This window comes from Amphiprion ocellaris, chromosome 20, assembly GCF_022539595.1.
Source record: "Amphiprion ocellaris isolate individual 3 ecotype Okinawa chromosome 20, ASM2253959v1, whole genome shotgun sequence".
Taxonomy (NCBI): domain Eukaryota; kingdom Metazoa; phylum Chordata; class Actinopteri; family Pomacentridae; genus Amphiprion; species Amphiprion ocellaris.
The window spans coordinates 32,288,313-32,307,072 of record NC_072785.1 but is presented as its reverse complement, the minus strand read 5'-3'; the positions used below and the strand labels follow the sequence as shown (position 1 = coordinate 32,307,072).

The window sequence follows — 18,760 nt, the reverse complement described above, 5'->3', positions numbered from 1 at the left end:
AAATTTCTGAAAATTTGCAAAACCTTCAGGAAGAAAATTCCAATAATTCCTTAAAAGTTTCCCTTTAAAGTTTTATTTTTTTTAAAAAATCCCCCAAATTTGGCAAGAAAATTCTTGTAAATATTTTCAAAAAATGATTAAAAATCTTCCAAAAAATCCTAAAAATATCTTAAGTGATTCCATGTATATCAGTAAAACTTCTAATATGTCCTTTAAGAACATTCACATAAAAATCAACCAAAATCCAGCAAAATTCGCTGGATTTTGGTTGATTTTTTTGTGAATGCTCTTAAAGAATCATTTTCAACATTTCTTTTTTTCCACCAAAAAAATGTTCAGAAATTTCCCAGAAATGTTGAAAATGTGGACATCAGAAGTTTCACTGTGAAAATATATATTTTTCCACATTTTCAAACTTTAAAACGGGTCAATTTGATCCGCAGGACGACATGAGGGTTAACTGAGCAGCGATGGAACAATTTCTAAAGTAAACGAGAAGAAAAAGCTCCTAATTCTGAGCTTAAATGAAGAAAAGCAGAAATTCCTCGGCGCTGACGAATGAAAACAGTTAAATTCTTTCTGTGAAACCCAAACACTGAAGACAGGAAGTGACCTCTTTCACATGACCTGCAGCCACTTGATCCAGACTGGAAGTGAAAATATTGATGAAGCAGCTTTAAAGTGAGCCGGTGGTCTGGTTCCTCCAGGTTCTCCGGGTTCTAGCGGGTCTCCTACCTGAAGCCAGGGGTGGCTGAGAGTCTTATCCACGCTGTAGCGCTTCCTCATCTTCACCTGCAGCAGGTTGTTGATCAGGTCGATGGCTGCAGAGAAACAAACCAGAAGAAGCAGGAGGATAAAGTTGGAGGCAGGAAGGAGGTGAAGCGAGGGTCAAGTGTCTGAGGAGGAACAGATGATGAGGAGGAGGAGGACGAAGGCCCGGCCCCCGTGGAGAGGGGCAGGTCGAGGCTAATGAGCAAAGCTAACATGATGTTAACATTTCTTCAGGGGTCATTGGTCTGAACAGCTCCGGGACCTCGGGGCCCCTCAGGTCTACGGGGCCTCCATCACTCTGCATTATGCACATGAATGGGCCTCCACATGAAGAGATAAACCCCCACCTCCCCCAGCTCCCCCACCTCCCCACCTCCCCTTCCAAGAACCGCCGGACCCTGGCAGGCGTCCCCCGCCTCCCTCCATCCCGTCACATGACCCTTTAATCCATCGAAGGACGGCAGTCTGCACGAATCTAAGGCTCAAACTCAACAAAAGCAGCAGAAACTATACAAAAACATTACAGCTACAAAAATACTGCAGCTACAAAAACACTGCAGCTACAAAAACACTACAGCTACAAAAACACTGCAGCTACAAAAACTCTGCAGCTACAAAAACACTGCAGCTACAAAAACACTGCAGCTACAAAATCTCTGCAGCTACAAAAACTCTGCAGCTACAAAAACTCTGCAGCTACAAAATACTGCAGCTACAAAATACTGCAGCTACAAAATACTGCAGCTACAAAAACTCTGCAGCTACAAAAACACTGCAGCTACAAAATACTGCAGCTACAAAAACTCTGCAGCTACAAAAACACTGCAGCTACAAAAACACTGCAGCTACAAAAACTCTGCAGCTACAAAAACACTGCAGCTACAAAATACTGCAGCTACAAAAACTCTGCAGCTACAAAATACTGCAGCTACAAAAACTCTGCAGCTACAAAAACACTGCAGCTACAAAATACTGCAGCTACAAAAACTCTGCAGCTACAAAAACACTACAGCTACAAAAACACTGCAGCTACAAAAACACTACAGCTACAAAAACACTACAGCTACAAAAACACTGCAGCTACAAAAACACTACAGCTACAAAAACACTGCAGCTACAAAAACACTACAGCTACAAAAACACTGCAGCTACAAAAACTCTGCAGCTACAAAATACTGCAGCTACAAAAACTCTGCAGCTACAAAAACACTGCAGCTACAAAATACTGCAGCTACAAAAACTCTGCAGCTACAAAAACACTGCAGCTACAAAAACACTGCAGCTACAAAATACTGCAGCTACAAAAACTCTGCAGCTACAAAAACACTGCAGCTACAAAAACTCTGCAGCTACAAAAACACTGCAGCTACAAAATACTGCAGCTACAAAAACTCTGCAGCTACAAAATACTGCAGCTACAAAAACTCTGCAGCTACAAAAACACTGCAGCTACAAAATACTGCAGCTACAAAAACTCTGCAGCTACAAAAACACTACAGCTACAAAAACACTGCAGCTACAAAAACACTACAGCTACAAAAACACTACAGCTACAAAAACACTGCAGCTACAAAAACACTACAGCTACAAAAACACTACAGCTACAAAAACACTGCAGCTACAAAAACACTACAGCTACAAAAACACTGCAGCTACAAAAACACTACAGCTAGAAAAACACTGCAGCTACAAAAACTCTGCAGCTACAAAATACTGCAGCTACAAAAACTCTGCAGCTACAAAAACACTGCAGCTACAAAATACTGCAGCTACAAAAACTCTGCAGCTACAAAAACACTGCAGCTACAAAAACACTGCAGCTACAAAATACTGCAGCTACAAAAACTCTGCAGCTACAAAAACACTGCAGCTACAAAAACTCTGCAGCTACAAAAACACTGCAGCTACAAAAACTCTGCAGCTACAAAAACTGCCAAAATAGCAAAAAATGTCCAAACTGACTCAATAATCATCCAAAATTAGTTGAAAATTGTCCAGAATTCCTTGAGATTTGCTCAAAATGACCCAAATTTTGTTCAAAATGATATTTTTGAGGAATTTTGGAGAATTTTTACTCTAATTTTGATGTTTCTCCATGCTGAATGTATCTCCGACAGGTTGCTCCTCTGTTCCCTGTTTTTGAGCCATGGCAACTTTTACTTTGTTGGGGTATTTTTGCAGTTTTTTTCTCTGTTTGTGGTGGTTTTGTCTCCTCATCCTGTTGATGTTTTTCTATCTCCATGTTTCCAGACGTTTCCTCTCTCCTCTGTTCATCATCAGTAGTAGATGTTTCTCCATGCTGGATGGATCTCCAACAACCTGCTCCTCTGTTCAATGTTTCTGCTGCATTTATTTTACTGGTTTTCCTCTCAGTCTCTCTGTGGAAACACTGACTGTAGTTCAACCTGAAGAACCAGAACCAGGAGGAGGAAGGTTCTGGTTTATTCTTAGTATTTTTTAAACTCGACGTGTAGAATGAAGGCATTTTGATTAGACTTATCATCATTTTAAACTTGTTTTTGATTAATTTATTGGGGAAACGGTTCATCACAGGTGTGTAGTTCAAGGACCGCAGGAATAATCTGTCCTGCTTTTACAGATTCTGGTGATAAATGGTGTAACTTTAATGATTTATTAAAGAAAACATGGCTCTATTTTTCCTTAAATCCTGAGAGGATGCTCACACTGACTGTATTTATCACTAATAAACGTTCTACGTCCTCTGCTGCCTCCCACATTCTCAGAGCTGGAACAGAAGAGGGAAGAAGCTGCTTCCTCGTATGTGAGACGGTGGAGCTGATTAAAAGTCGGACACACTGAGAAGAGGATGCGTCCAAACGGCAGGATTCCTGCTGAGAGCGTTAAATATACAGCTAGTGGTCATCCGGAGGGAGGAAACCGAAGACCAGACCAAAACTTTACAGATTGTGAAAATCTGGCAGCAAAGGTAGCAGGAAAATATGTTTAAAAACTGTGAAAAGATCTGTAAAATGATCTTATTTTTAGCTGATCGCACGTCCTAAAAGAACAAACTACTATTTTTTATGTTCTTGCCAGTTTCAGCAGCTGTTTAACTCTTATTTATTCACATTCATTCAAGTGGACAAAGGAACTAATGTTGTCTCCTCATCCTTCTGTGGAGGTTCTCAGTCATCAGGTCCTGGAGGTAGTAGGAGGTTCTGGAACCTCCAGTTGGTTCCTCCTGAAGCTCCTACATCTCCTCATCCTGTAGATGTTTTCTATCTCCATGATTCCAGAATTTTCCTCTCTCCTCTGTTCATCATCAGTAGAAGATGTTCCTCCATGCTGGATGGATCTCCAACAACCTGCTCCTCTGTTCACTGGTTCTGCTGCATTTATTTTATTGGTTTTCGTCTCCATCTAAAATTCTCCAAAATAATTTGAGACTCAACCAAAATAGCAAAAAATGGCCACACCAACTCACGAATCGTCCAAAATTAGTCAAAATGACATTTTTGAGTCATTTTGGGGAATTTTTACACCAGTTTTGCTGAATGTATGCTGAAAGAACATAAACACTTTACTCTCTTCTATTTTTATCATCTAATTTATCATTTTTACTTATTTGCTCATTTCATTCACCTTTCCCTTTAATTTACTTACATATTTATTATTATTATTATTTTCAGCTGTATGTTTGTGGTCTTATCTTCTGTTTTCATTTATTGAACTTGTTCTCTTTCCATTTTTGGTTCTTTTCTTTTTGTCTGTCTCTACACTTTGGTTTTAATAGATGCTGAATAAGTAAAGTTATTATTTCATCCTATTTATTTTTATTTTATCATCATTCTCCTGGACATTCTTGCCAGTTTTTCCACACATTTGTTCACATTTTCCTTTACCTGCACAGAATCTAAAGAGCTCACGGACATAACTGAGGGCTGACGTTATTTATTCAGCTCTAACTGAGGCGTTTGAGCTGAAAGCAGCAGAAACTTTCTAAACTTTCGCTCCGTCGCAGCGAGTCGTGTTGCCTGTGGGCAGCAGAGCTTCGTTCCTCTGATCTTTGGAGAAGCAAGATTGTTGACGCACTCAGAGTTTATTCTCTGACATTTAATCCTCCTGCGGCCGACAAACAGGCGACTCGGTTTATTCTGAAGTCGGTCGGAGGGACGAGGAGGTGGAGGGGGTTAGGGTGACTCAGCAGATTTAAATCTGTCAGCGGGACCAATCAGACGACACCCGGCGGCGTGACTCACTGCAGCCCAACATCCAGCGTCACCTGGGCAGGTGCTTGAGGAACAACACGGAGGTGAAGCGGACTTTCTGAGGAGCTGAGTCACCTCCAACACCAGAACCCACCAGAGATGACCACTAATTACATGACTCATCAGAAACAAGCAGCAATATTTAAACTGAAACTGAACCCAGAACTTCCTGTTCATTTCAGCCTGATTTTACAGCAGCTCCTGGATTCTGCTTTTATTTCTGTTTTTATTGTACGGTTTAACCCTCCTGTTGTCCTCATTTACAGGCACCAAAAAATATTGTTTCCTTGTCTGAAAAAATCCAAAAATTCAGCTAAAAAATTCCCCAAATTTCTGAAAATTTGCAAAACCTTCAGGAAGAAAAATTCAATAATTCCTTAAAAGTTTCCCTTAAAGATTTTATTTTGAAAATCCCCCAAATTTGGCAAGAAAATTCTTGTAAATATTTTTGTAAAATTTGTAAAAATCTTCCAAAAAAATCATAAAAATATCTAAAGTGATTCCATATATAGCAGTAAAACTTCTGATATTTTCTTGTGAATGTGAATTGTGAATGTTCTTAAGAAACATTTTTAACATTTCTTTTTTCCACCAAAAAATGTTCAAAGATTTCCCAAAAATGTAGAAAATGTGGACATCAGAAGTTTGATTATGAAAATATTTTTTTTCCCCACATTTTCAAACTTTAAAACGGGTCAAATAGACCTGTAGGACGACACGAGGGTTAATTATAAAGGAAACAAAGACAGTTACAGGATGAAATATCTGCTCATTTAACTGAGTTTTTAGAGGATTTATTAAGAGTCATTCTATATAAAATCAACCAAATCAGATCAACCACACATCAGCATGCTGATATAAGCCTTGAAATTTACCCAGAATGCATTTTTTTAAGTTTTCTCCAGCCTCATATCATCACACTGTCAAGGACTGTGCATTCACTGTGGTGCTCCTGACCACAAAAAGACACAAAACGACCACAAAGAAACACAAAAACAGCTTTAAAGTTGACCCAAAATCCATTTTTTAAAGTTTTCTCCAGCCCCATATCATCACACTTCCACCACTTCTTCGCTGTCAGGACTATGTTGTGCTGTAGACCACAAAGAGACACATTCTCAATTCTCAATCTCAATTCATTTTGGTCAAATTTCAGTCATTCTGGACAAATGTTAGGCCAATTTGGAGAGTTTTAAATTATTTTTTGACAAATTTTGAGTCATTTCAATCAATTTTAAATTCATTTTAGACCATTTCAGACCAGTTGTAGACTATTTTGTTAATAATTTTGAATAAATTAGGAGTCATTTTGGTCAAATTTCACTCATTGTGAACAGGTTTTCACGTCATTTTGGACAGTTTTCAAGAATTTCAGATAAATTTCAAGTAATTTTGAACAAATTTTGAGTCATTTTGGACAAACTATGAGTCATTTCAGAACATTCTGAGTCATTTGGGTCAAATTTCACTCATTCTGAACAGGTTTTGAGTCTTTTTTTTTTCACAATTTTCTAGTCATTTTTGACTAATTGAACTTCAGCTGAACCCTTGAATTTCCATCTGTATTCACTATTTTGTCCTCATCTCCCTGAATCTCTAAACTAAGGTGTTTTTCTGCTGATGAAGTTCTGAGGCTCAGAAATGATAAATCTGGACCTACCTCTATGGACTTTGAGGGCATGGAATGTTCTAAGTAAGACTAAACTGAAAGACTGGAAGCAGGAAAGGAGAACGTCCCCTGGAGAAAGTTCTAGAACTTTCTAGAACTTTCTCCAGAGGACGTTCTCCTTTATGGACTTTAAGGACCTGGAACTCTGAAAATATACCAAGTATGAAGGTAGAACTCTGACCATTGATAAAGTTACTGGAGATGAAGAATTGGAGTTGAAACCTGGGACATGTTTGGTTTCGTACCTTCCTGTGAGACCTTCTTCCAGGGGTGAGGAGGATACATGAAGGCGGCGTTCTGGATCTGATCGTTGATGTCTTCATCTTCATTGAAAGGAAACGTCCCACTGAGACTACAAACACACAAACAGATCACATATATAACCTGCAATGAGTTCATAAATACGGTGACAGTGGTTTCCTTATAGATTTCTACCAATTAAAACAGACTGAAAGTGTCAGTTCCTACCTGACGTAGATGATGACTCCGACCGACCACATGTCCAGAGATCGGTTATACCCTTTGTTCCTCAGGACTTCTGGAGCGAGATACGCCGGAGTACCGACCACTGAACGCCGGAACGACTTCTCACCGATGATACGAGCGAATCCGAAGTCGCACAGCTTCACCTGCAGCAGGAGAACGGAGTTACACAAAAAAACAAGTGATCTACCACAAACCTTAAACCCCAAACTAATTAACTCTGGTTAGAGGTCATTAATGACCACCGAAGTCTCTGTCATGGTGCCTGTTGCTGCTTAGCTACCACAATGCTCTCTGCTTTAGTACCTAGTAGTATCTACCACTACATTTACCCTCTAATACTAAATTTACCCTCTGACGCTACATTTACCCTCTAACGCTACATTTACCCTCTAACACTATATTTAGCCTCTAACACTACATTTACCCTCTAACGCTACATTGACCCTCTTATACTACATTTACCCTCTAACGCTACATTTATCCTCTAATACTACATTTACCCTCTAACACTACATTTATCCTCTAATGCTACATTTACCATCTAATGCTACATTTACCCTCTAACGCTACATTGACCCTCTAATACTACATTTACCCTCTAACACTACATTTATCCTCTAATGCTACATTTACCCTCTAACGCTATATTTATCCTCTAATACTACATTTACCCTCTAATACTACATTTACCCTCTAATACTACATTTACCCTCTAATGCTACATTTACCCTCTAACGTTACATTTACCCTCTAATGCTACATTTACCCTCTAACGCTACATTGACCCTCTAATACTACATTTACCCTCTAACGCTACATTTATCCTCTAATACAACATTTACCCTCTAACACTACATTTATCCTCTAACGCTACATTTACCCTCTAATACTACATTTACCCTCTAATACTACATTTACCCTCTAACACTGCATTTACCCTCTAGTACTACATTTACCCTCTAACACTGCATTTACCCTCTAGTACTACATTTACCCTCTAATACTACATTTACCCTCTAACACTGCATTTACCCTCTAACACTACATTTATCCTCTAACGCTACATTTACCCTCTAGTACTACATTTACCCTCTAACACTGCATTTACCCTCTAGTACTACATTTACCCTCTAATACTACATTTTCTCTCACAGAAATATTCAGATGTCAAACAGATACGATGGACGGATTTTAATGACTTTTCAGTTAAATAGAATCAGATTGGAACTCTGTATCCACAGATACTTATAATAATTCTAATTATAATAATTCAGACTTGATTAGGACATCCCTAATTTTTATTTAGATGACTGAAACACAAGAAAAGGTCAAATTATCAGGTAATTTCCAGGATAAGTGACAAAAATAAAAAGCCTTAAAGGTCCATGGAAGTCAGGTCTTCATCCAGTTCACCTTTCTGCTCTGCTCACACATGAAAATGTAGAAATCACATGTTGATTTGGAGATTTTTTTGTAATTTTATGACACTTTTTTTTCATATCTGGAACAGTTGTTGAGTCTTATTGGTAAAGGTTTTGGAATTTTTGACAATTTGTCAGTCTTTTTGGACAAGTTTTTGTCATTTTTGACCACTTTTGTGAGTCATTTTTGACACAATTTTGCCAATCTTTTAGTCTTTTTGGAGAATTTTTAAAAATCTTTTTGACATTTTTTTTGTCTTTTTAGACAAGTTTTTGTTATTTTTGACATTTCTTTCATCTTTTTGAAAAAATTTTTGTCATCTTTGACATTTTTTAATCTTTTTGGACAGGTTTTTGTCATTTCTGAATTTGTTTTGAGTCATTTTTGACACAATTTTGTAATTTTTGACATTTCTTTAGTGTTTTGGACAAATTTTTGTAATTTTGGACTTTGGACTTAGATTTCTGACATAACTTTGTCATTTTTGACATTTTCTTTGTCTTTTTGTTCAAGTCTTTGTTTTTTGACATTTCTTTAACCTGTTTGGAGAAGTTTTAGTCATTTTTGACACAATTTTTTCATTTTATATTTCTTTGGTCTTTTTGGACAAGTTGTTGTAATTTTTGACATTTCTTTGATCTTTTTGGACAAATTTTTGACATTTTTGACATTTTTTGAGTCAGTGTTGACACAATTTTTTTATTTTTGACATTTTTTTTAGTCTTTTTGTTTATGTTTTGCCATTTTACACATCTTTTTAACAAAATTTGGACAATTTCTGACTCATTTTGAAGTTACGTTGCTGTTTTCTTTTCCTCTCTGAACAGTCGACTGGTTGAAGACTTGGTATGATTTCAGTTCACCAACAGTTTCTTTAACTGATTCAAATGGACTTTCACATCTCTGTGGTTTTGTATCATCCAGATGTTCTGCTGACAACACCATGGAGGTAAAGCACCTAATGAAAAGAGTCACTGTAAGAACTTCTGACTCCAACATCTCCTGATGTGAAGAAGTAACAGAATCCTGAATTAGTGTTTGGATGAAGTGGAGCTCTGATGAGTCAGAGACACTCAGGAGGAGGAAGAGCTAAATCTCTGCTCCTGCTGATGTTGTGATGAATCTTCTGCAGACCTTCAGCATCTTTGACTGAGTCACTGCAGGTCTGAATCCTCCAGGTAGATCCTCAGCTGTGGGCGGATTGACTCTGGTTTTTAGTCTTGATTGACACATCGTCGTCACGGAAACCTGGACTTCTTCTCTTCCTCGGCCAGTTGGTGTTGTTTTACAGAAGATGTCAGGCTGAATAAGAATAAACCTCCTGATGTGCTGTGAAAGATCTCAGCCAAATGAAGCTGACATGTTTCCAGAGCTGGAGTGTTCCAGATGCTGCAGGAGCTCTGGAGCAGAGCAGCGCTGCACCAGGAGATAAATCTAAATCAGTTTCTGGATTTTTAACGGCACAGACTTGAAACTTGTTGACTGCATCTCATAAACATAATATTAGCTTTCTAGCTACTAGTAGGTTGGAGAAATACAGCTTTGAGGCTTTGAATTGTCAAAATTCGTCATCATGAGCCATCTTCGTTCGGAAGGCTTGTCACTCCTTCTCTCCAACTGAGGATTTAAAAATATCCAAAATGACTTAAATGACTTGAAACTTGTCCAGTAATTACTTTATATACGTCACAACTGACCTCAAACTTGTCTAAACTGACACTAATTAATAATTATTAGTCCTTAAAAATGGGGAAAAAAAGAGCAAAATCTCTAATCCAGGCTGGTCTAATGTCTCCATAAAGTTCCTGTAAGTGTTTATCTATGGATGGATCCATATTTCTACTAGAATCCAGTCTTTAGTCCACATTTCTCCAACTGTTAAGGCTCTAACATCAGCAGAATCTGATGTGTTAAAGTTTGACCAGACAAGGTTCCAGTTTTTTACATATTTAGACTTAAAATCTGTCCAAAATGACTCAAAACTTGTCCAAAATAAGATAAAAAGTGCCTAAAATGACTTGAAACCTGTCCATAATTACAAAAAAATGTCCAAAATGACTGAAAAATCAGTCCAAAATATCTTGAAACATGTCCAAAATAAAATAAGGACTGTTCAAAAATACAAAAAAGTGTCCAAAATTACACAAATGAATAATTACTGGTCCTTGAAAATGGACATTTTCGAGCTTTGCTGATCTAGTGTCTCCATAAATTTCCTGTCAACGTATATCTATGGATAGATCCATATTTCTACTAAAATACAGTCTTTGGTCCACATTTCTCCAACTGCTGAGGTTCTAACATCAGTAGAATCTGATGTATTAAAGTTTGACCAGACAAAGACTGAAAATCTGTCCAAGATCTGTCTAAAAGAAGATAAAGATTGTCCTAAATAACTAAAACCTTTTAAATGTGTAGAAACCTGTCCAACATGACTAGAAACCTGTCCTAAATTCCTCAAATTTGTCCAGAAAGTTTTATCTGAAATTACTCAAATTGTGGTCAAAAGAAGATAAAGATTGTCCAAAATAACTCTAAACCTGTCAAAGATGACTAAAAATTTTTTAAAAGTCTTAAAATTTGTCAAACATGACTTGAAATTGCCCATAATAACTTCAAATCTGTCCAAAATATCTTGAAACCCGTCCAAAATAAGATAAAAACTGTTGAAAAATTTTTAAAAAATGTCCAAAATGCTGGTCGAGTGTCTCCAGAAAGTTCCTGTAAGTGTTTATCTATGGATGATCCATGTTTCTAATCCAGTCTTTGGTCCACATTTCTCCAACTGTTGAGGCCATAACATCAGTAGAACCTGACAGGTGGAAAGGCAATGTTCTCCTTTTTGTTATTTTGACTTGAAATCTGATCAAAATAACCAAAGTTTTACCCAACGTGACTCAAAATGTGTCCAAAATGACTTTAAAATTGTTCAAAAATGACTAAAAGTTGTACAAAATGTAAAAATAAAATATTTTTTGGGCCCTAAAAATGGAAAGAAGGTACAAAATCTCCAATCCATGCTGATCTTTTTGGCATTTAACTCCATCCCATGTGCTTTACATGTGGTGCAGAGACTCTATCATCTCCTGCAGTGACTGGATATTATTGGTGAGCAGCACTGTGTCATCTGCATATCTGATGTTGGTGATATTGATTAAATTCAATGGGCCTGATGTCAAAAGTGTACTTGATTAATTATGTAGAACATAACATATTTTATGCACATTTTAAAGGATTGCTATAGAAGAGGTTCGTGGAATTTGTTTTAAAAACTTTCTCAAATTTCATTTTTAAGGTGGTTTTGATGCTTTGTGAAGAGTTAATGAGCTTCGTTGGAGATTTCAGTCACATTGGCATAGAGTTTCTGCTTCTTGAGAAAAATAATAAGAAGAAGCTGTTTCCTGAAGACGTCTCTGGGTTTTTAAAGACCCTCTGGATTTAAAGCACCAAACTGCCTCTCCTTTACACTTGCATTCTGTTTGTTTCGTGATATTTCAAAGGCAGTACAGTGAGGAACCCTGCAGCATCATTAGAGGTTTGTCTGTCAGACACTAATAGCTATTTGTGGAGCCTGAAGCTGCTAATAGCTGATGGCTAATGGACCGTCTGCATCTGTCTGCATTCACTGGATTCACCGTGTCACCTCTTCTGCTCTCATGTATGTTTTTATGAGTGTTTTTCTGTTTGCATCACCTCCTACCAGTACAATCTGTAACTCAGCATCCAGACTTCTTCAGAGGTTTAAACGATGTCTGATGCATCAGTTTGAATCCCAGCCAGCCGGATCATTGTCCTAAAGTCATTCTGTTCTCTGTTTCCTGGTATTTCCAAACTATTTTCACTGTCTGTCAATTAAACCAAAAATGTTGACATAAAATGATGCATTCAGATTTAAAACAGTTCTGAACCAGATTTCAAACACTGTCTGATGCATATTTCCATCTATTTCTGAGTCAAACATACCTGAATTAATTTAAAACATCTGTAAACTACAAGTTACGATATAGGAAAATTGTGGGTTTTCTGCATGAAAATGGAAGAAAGTGCAAAGTTTTCCAACCAGGCTGGTCTAGTGTCTCCATAAAGTTCCTGTCAGTGTCTATCTATGGATGGATCCATGTTTCTACTAAAATACAGTCTTTGGTCCACATTTGTCCAACTGTTGAGGCTCTAACATCAGTTAAAAGTTTGACCAGACAAAGACTGGAAATCTGTCCAAGACCTGTCTAAAAGAAGACAAAGATTGTCTAAAATAACTGGAAACTTGCCCAAAATTACCAAAAATGTTTAATAATGTCTTGAAATTCGTCAAAAATGCCTTTAAATCTGTCCAAAATTACTAAAAATTTGTTTTTAAAATTGCTTAAAATTGTCCAAAATTACTTAAAACTTGTCCAAAATGTCTTAACTTATGTCCAAAATTGCATGAAACTTGCAAAAAATGACATGAAACTTGTCCAAGATGATTGTAATGATTAAATACTGGCCCTTGAAAATGAAAAAACACACACCCTGAAATATGGTAAAGACTCAGACAGAATAGTTTCCAACAGAATGATTGAATGGATCCAGAAGAGGACACATTTTTAATTACTGACAAAGAGACGGTGTACCTGTGGAAAAGAGTCGGCGGACGCCAGCAGGACGTTCTCAGGTTTCAGATCACAGTGGACGATGTTCTTGAAGTGCAGATGACGTAAAGCCACCAGGATCTGAAGATGAAGCACAAACACAACATTTGCTGAGAATGATCTGCTGTTCTCTGTGTTTTCACCCTTTAGACAAAAAGACAAAGATAAATCCTATTCTGGGACCCTAAACTAAGGCTGGCTGAATTTCATCTGTCATCAGACATGAGAATTTGTCTGTTTTCACCATTTTAAAGGCTCAATATCTCCAGAAATAAAACTCCAACAGTCATTAAATGGGTTGAGGACTCAGACACAATAGTTTTGATCAGATCAGAATGATTGAATAAATCCAGCAGAGGACATATTTATATATAACACTCCAGCCCAGTAGGTGGCAGTAATGAACCTAAAGTCTGTCTGCAGCATACAGTCTATGGTCTGCAGTGAAGAAGATCCACAGGAATGAAGGAGTTTTGGTGAACAGCGAAGGAAGATGAGACTCATTGAGCTCTGAGGAAAATTTTCTTTTAAAAATCTTCCTGATGGCAGCTTGGATAAAAGCCTGGTTGTGTGCAAATTGTACAACAAAGAGTTTTCTGATCACCTCAATGTAAAACATGTTGCTGTTAGCACCAGAGCTAACGTTAGCTACGACTGACCTGTTAACGGCTAACGGTGCAGCCATCCCATAATAGACCACTTTAGAAGACACTGAAAGTGTTTTAGTTTACAAAAAGTCATAAAATGTTGAATATAATGACTATAATTGCATTTTGAGTTTGCAGTAATCTGTGAATGTAGCAGACAGATGAAAAATGCAGATAAATAGAAATGAAACTAACATTTTTCTGACGTCATGATAATAGTGAAATATTTCTGTACAAACAGCAGCTACAAATTCCTGCTGATTCTCTGTTTGATTCACTGGATCCTAATATCTCCTGAGGTTGTTTTAGGCTCATTTAGGAGGGAAATTCTTTCACCAGATATTACTTTGAAAACAAATTATCTGCTGAAAGATTTCCTTTGGGATTCTCTAGGTCATTTCTTTCTGCTGCAGACTCAGAAACCTCGTCCACCTATCGTCTCCTCCAGACTCAGACCTACTGAGTCTTTGATTTGAAGATTTATTTCTTGTTTTTAAATGTTGAATGGTCAGACTTCTGACCTGCAGACTCTGTGTTCTTCTTTATAAAAGAAACCAAAGATTTTTTTTTTGTCATTTTGGAAAAAAAGATGCATTTTAAAAATAATTTAAAAAAATCTTCAAAATGACTCAAAGTGCATCAAGTATTTTTTGTCAATTTGAGCAAATTTGGATGCATTTGAACACATTTTAATCCATACTGAAGATATTTTGCCATTTTGCAGTTTTCTTATGGATTTTGGACACATTTTGATCAACTGATCACATTGGATCAATTCTGAAGCATTTTAAAGATTTTTTTTGTCAATTTGAACAAATTTGGATGCATCTGAATAAATTTGAATCCATATTTTGAGTGATATTGAAGATTTTTTGTCATTTTGAACAAATTTTGGACAATTTTGAAGCATTTTTTAAGAAAAGGTGAGTGAAAACATTGTAGTTATTGTTAATGTGTTCAGTGATTTTTATTAAATTTAAGCAAATTATGTGTCATTGTAAACAAATTGTGAGTGATTTTGAGGAATTTCTTTTCCAATTTGAAGAAAAATTTGAAGATTTTTAAAAAAATTTTGGACACATTTTGATGCATTTAAATCAATTTTGAGCCATTTTAATGATTTATTTTGTCAATTTGAACACATTTTGAGTGATATTGAAGATGTCTGTCAGTTGCATTTTGAACATATTTTTGAGTCATTTTGAAGGTTTTTTTAAAGTTCGTTTTTGGTTTTAAGTTTGTTTTGTTAATTAGAACACATTTGGAATTTAATTCACACTGAACATATTTTGAGTGATATAGAAGATATTTGGTCAATTTGAAAAAAACTAAAATTTTTTTTGCATTTTGAAAAGATTTTTGAGTCATTTTGAAGATTTCTTATGAATTTTGGACACATTTTGAGGCATTTTAAAGTTTTTTGTCAGTTTGAACACATTTTAATCAATATCGAACATATTTTGAGTGATAATGAAGATATTCGGGTTCTGTAAAGCGTCTTGAAATAATTTGACTGTAATTGGCGCTATAAAAATAAAATTGAATTGAATTGGTCAGTTCTTAACCAAACCTAAGTTAGTTTAGTGAAGGACTGGTTGTAGTTAGCTCTAGTCAGTTGCAGTGGAGCTCCACCTGTGTGACCAGGAACTTGGTGATCCTCTCCGGCAGTCGGCCCTTCTCACTGGACAGAATCATCTCCAACATGTCTCCATGGAGCTTCTCCATCACCACAAACACTCGCTCTGGAGTCTCAAACATGCAGTCCAGGTTCACCACCCCTGGATGGTGGAGACTCTGCAGGACGAGGAGCAACGTTATTAAATAAACACCTTCTTTAGTCACAATAATCAGCTGTTAATCAGAATAAACAGCTGATCAAACTCAGATCCTGAAGGGATCAGACCTAGAAAAGAAGCAGTTTAAGAGTTAAAGAAGCAGCTGTTCAGTGGTAGAAACATGTCTGTCTGTCTGTCTGTCTGTCTGCCTGTCTGCCTGCCTGCCTGCCTGTCTGTCTGTCTGTCTGTCTGCCTGCCTGTCTGTCTTCCTGCCTGCCTGTCTGTCTGTCTGTCTGCCTGTCTTCCTACCTATCTGTCTGTCTGTCTGCCTGCCTGTCTGTCTGTCTGCCTGCCTGCCTACCTGTCTGCCTGTATGTCTGTCTGCCTGCCTGTCTGCCTGCCTGCCTGCCTATCTGTCTGTCTGTCTGCCTGCCTGCCTGTCTGCATGTCTGTCTGTCTGTCTGCCTGTCTACCTGCCTGTCTTTCTTCCTGCCTATCTGTCTGTCTGTCTGCCTGCCTGTCTGTCTGTCTGCCTGCCTGCTTACCTGTCTGCCTGTATGTCTGTCTGCCTGCCTGTCTGCCTGCCTGCCTGCCTATCTGTCTGTCTGTCTGCCTGCCTGCCTGTCTGCATGTCTGTCTGTCTGTCTGTCTGCCTGCCTGTCTGTCTTCCTGCCTGCCTGTCTGTCTGTCTGTCTGTCTGTCTGCCTGTCTGCCTGCCTGCCTGCCTGTCTGTCTGTCTGTCTGTCTGCCTGCCTGTCTGTCTTCCTGCCTGCCTGTCTGTCTGTCTGTCTGCCTGCCTGCCTGTCTGTATGTCTGTCTGTCTGCCTGTCTTCCTGCCTATCTGTCTGTCTGTCTGCCTGCCTGTCTGTCTGTCTGCCTGCCTGCCTACCTGTCTGCCTGTATGTCTGTCTGCCTGCCTGTCTGCCTGCCTGCCTGCCTATCTGTCTGTCTGTCTGCCTGCCTGCCTGTCTGCATGTCTGTCTGTCTGTCTGCCTGTCTACCTGCCTGTCTTCCTGCCTATCTGTCTGTCTGTCTGCCTGCCTGTCTGTCTGTCTGCCCGCCTGCCTACCTGTCTGCCTGTATGTCTGTCTGCCTGCCTGTCTGCCTGCCTGCCTGCCTATCTGTCTGTCTGTCTGCCTGCCTGCCTGTCTGCATGTCTGTCTGTCTGTCTGCCTGTCTACCTGCCTGTCTTTCTTCCTGCCTGCCTGTCTGCCTGCCTGTCTGCCTATCTGTCTGTCTGTCTGCCTGCCTGCCTGTCTGTATGTCTGTCTGTCTGTCTGCCTGTCTACCTGCCTGTCTTTCTTCCTGCCTGCCTGTCTGCCTGCCTGTCTGTCTGCCTGCCTGCCTGCCTGCCTGTCTGTGTGCCTGTCTGTCTGCCTTTCTGCCTGCCTGCCTGTCTGTATGTCTGTCTGTCTGTCTGCCTGTCTACCTGCCTGTCTTTCTTCCTGCCTGCCTGTCTGCGTGCCTGCCTGTCTGTGTGCCTGTCTGTCTGCCTTTCTGCCTGCCTGTCATTCTGCCTGTGTGTCTGTCTGTCTGTCTGCCTGCCTGTCTGTCTATCTGCTGATGTTCCTCCTGTTTTTCCTGCAGGTGTATTTCTGCTGCAGAGCTGCAATATTTTCATGTCACACCCCCACAGAATTACCACAGTAATGAGGACGTTCACTGCAGGAAGCTGTCTGTGTGTGTGTGTCTGTGTGTGTGTGTGTGTGTGTGTGTGTGTGTGTGTTAGTGTGTGTGTGTGTGTGTGTGTGTGTGTGTGTGTGTGTGTGTGTGTGTGTGTGTTGTGTACCTGCAGGATTGCCACCTCGTTGCGTAGCTGACTCTCCTGTTTTGTGGGGAATCTCAGTTTGTCGATGATCTTTATTGCAACGTCTCTGCCGGACTTCCTGTGTTTCCCTGCAGGAAGTAACACACAGACACACAAACATCTGTGTCACAGACACACAACTGCAACAATCAATCAATTAGTCTTTAACTTTTAGATTAATCATCAACTATCCTGATAACTGTTCAACCTGTTTGATTCTGTTGTTTCATCTTCACTGAATATTTCCTGGTTTCTCTCCTCTATGATGTAAATTGAATGTTTTTGGACAAAACAAGACATTTTTTAGTAATTTTTGGTCATTTTCTGACATTTTAGAGAATCAGAGGTTTAAAATGATTAAACTGCAGGTGAGTTTTACCTCCGTACACGATACCAAACTGTCCCGATCCGAGAACCTCGTCTGGGAAGATCTGATACACCGAGTTGATGTCCTGGAAACACAACGGTTCACGTTATTTAGGACAGTTTACAGTCGTCATGGACCAGGTTCTGGTTTAGAGTCGTCATGGACCAGGTTCTGGTTTAGAGTCATCATGGACCAGGTTCTGGTTTAGAGTCATCATGGACCAGGTTCTGGTTTAGAGTCATCATTGACCGGGTTCTGGTTTAGAGTCATCATGGACCAGGTTCTGCTTTACAGTCGTCATGGACCAGGTTGTGGTTTACAGTCATCATGGACCAGGTTCTGGTTTAGAGTCATCATGGAACAGGTTCTCCTTTACAGTCGTCATGGACCAGGTTGTGGTTTACAGTCATCATGGACCAGGTTCTGGTTTAGAGTCATCATGGACCAGGTTCTGGTTTAGAGTCGTCATGGACCAGGTTCTGGTTTAGAGTCATCATTGACCAGGTTCTGGTTTAGAGTCATCATGGACCAGGTTCTGCTTTACAGTCGTCATGGACCAGGTTGTGGTTTACAGTCATCATGGACCAGGTTCTGGTTTAGAGTCGTCATGGACCAGGTTCTGGTTTAAAGTCATCATGGACCAGGTTGTGGTTTGGAGTCATCATGGACCAGGTTCTGGTTTGGAGTTGTCATGGACCAGGTTCTGGTTTAGAGTCATCATGGACCAGGTTCTGGTTTAGAGTCGTCATGGACCAGGTTCTGGTTTGGAGTCGTCATGGACCAGGTTCTGGTTTAGAGTCGTCATGGACCAGGTTCTGGTTTAGAGTCGTCATGGACCAGGTTCTGGTTTAGAGTCGTCATGGACCAGGTTCTGGTTTAGAGTCGTCATGGACCAGGTTCTGGTTTAGAGTCATCATGGACCAGGTTCTGGTTTAGAGTCATCATTGACCGGGTTC

At 39.1% G+C, this 18,760-nt stretch overlaps 1 protein-coding gene across 2 annotated transcripts in view; it reads right to left on the bottom strand.

The window, feature by feature from the left end:
• Positions 1-300: 300 nt before the first annotated feature.
• Positions 301-18,760, bottom strand: part of prkd1 (protein kinase D1) — a 57,154-nt gene continuing 38,694 nt past the window's right edge. For both annotated transcript variants that reach the window (XM_055005539.1, XM_055005541.1), the window contains exons 14-20: positions 17,817-17,889; positions 17,420-17,526; positions 15,488-15,649; positions 13,191-13,289; positions 7,138-7,298; positions 6,915-7,021; positions 301-821 (exon numbers count right to left, since the gene is read on the bottom strand). In XM_055005539.1, the coding sequence (XP_054861514.1) occupies positions 619-821; positions 6,915-7,021; positions 7,138-7,298; positions 13,191-13,289; positions 15,488-15,649; positions 17,420-17,526; positions 17,817-17,889 (912 nt within the window). In that variant the 3' untranslated portion in view covers positions 301-618. The remainder of the gene's footprint in view (positions 822-6,914; positions 7,022-7,137; positions 7,299-13,190; positions 13,290-15,487; positions 15,650-17,419; positions 17,527-17,816; positions 17,890-18,760) is intronic.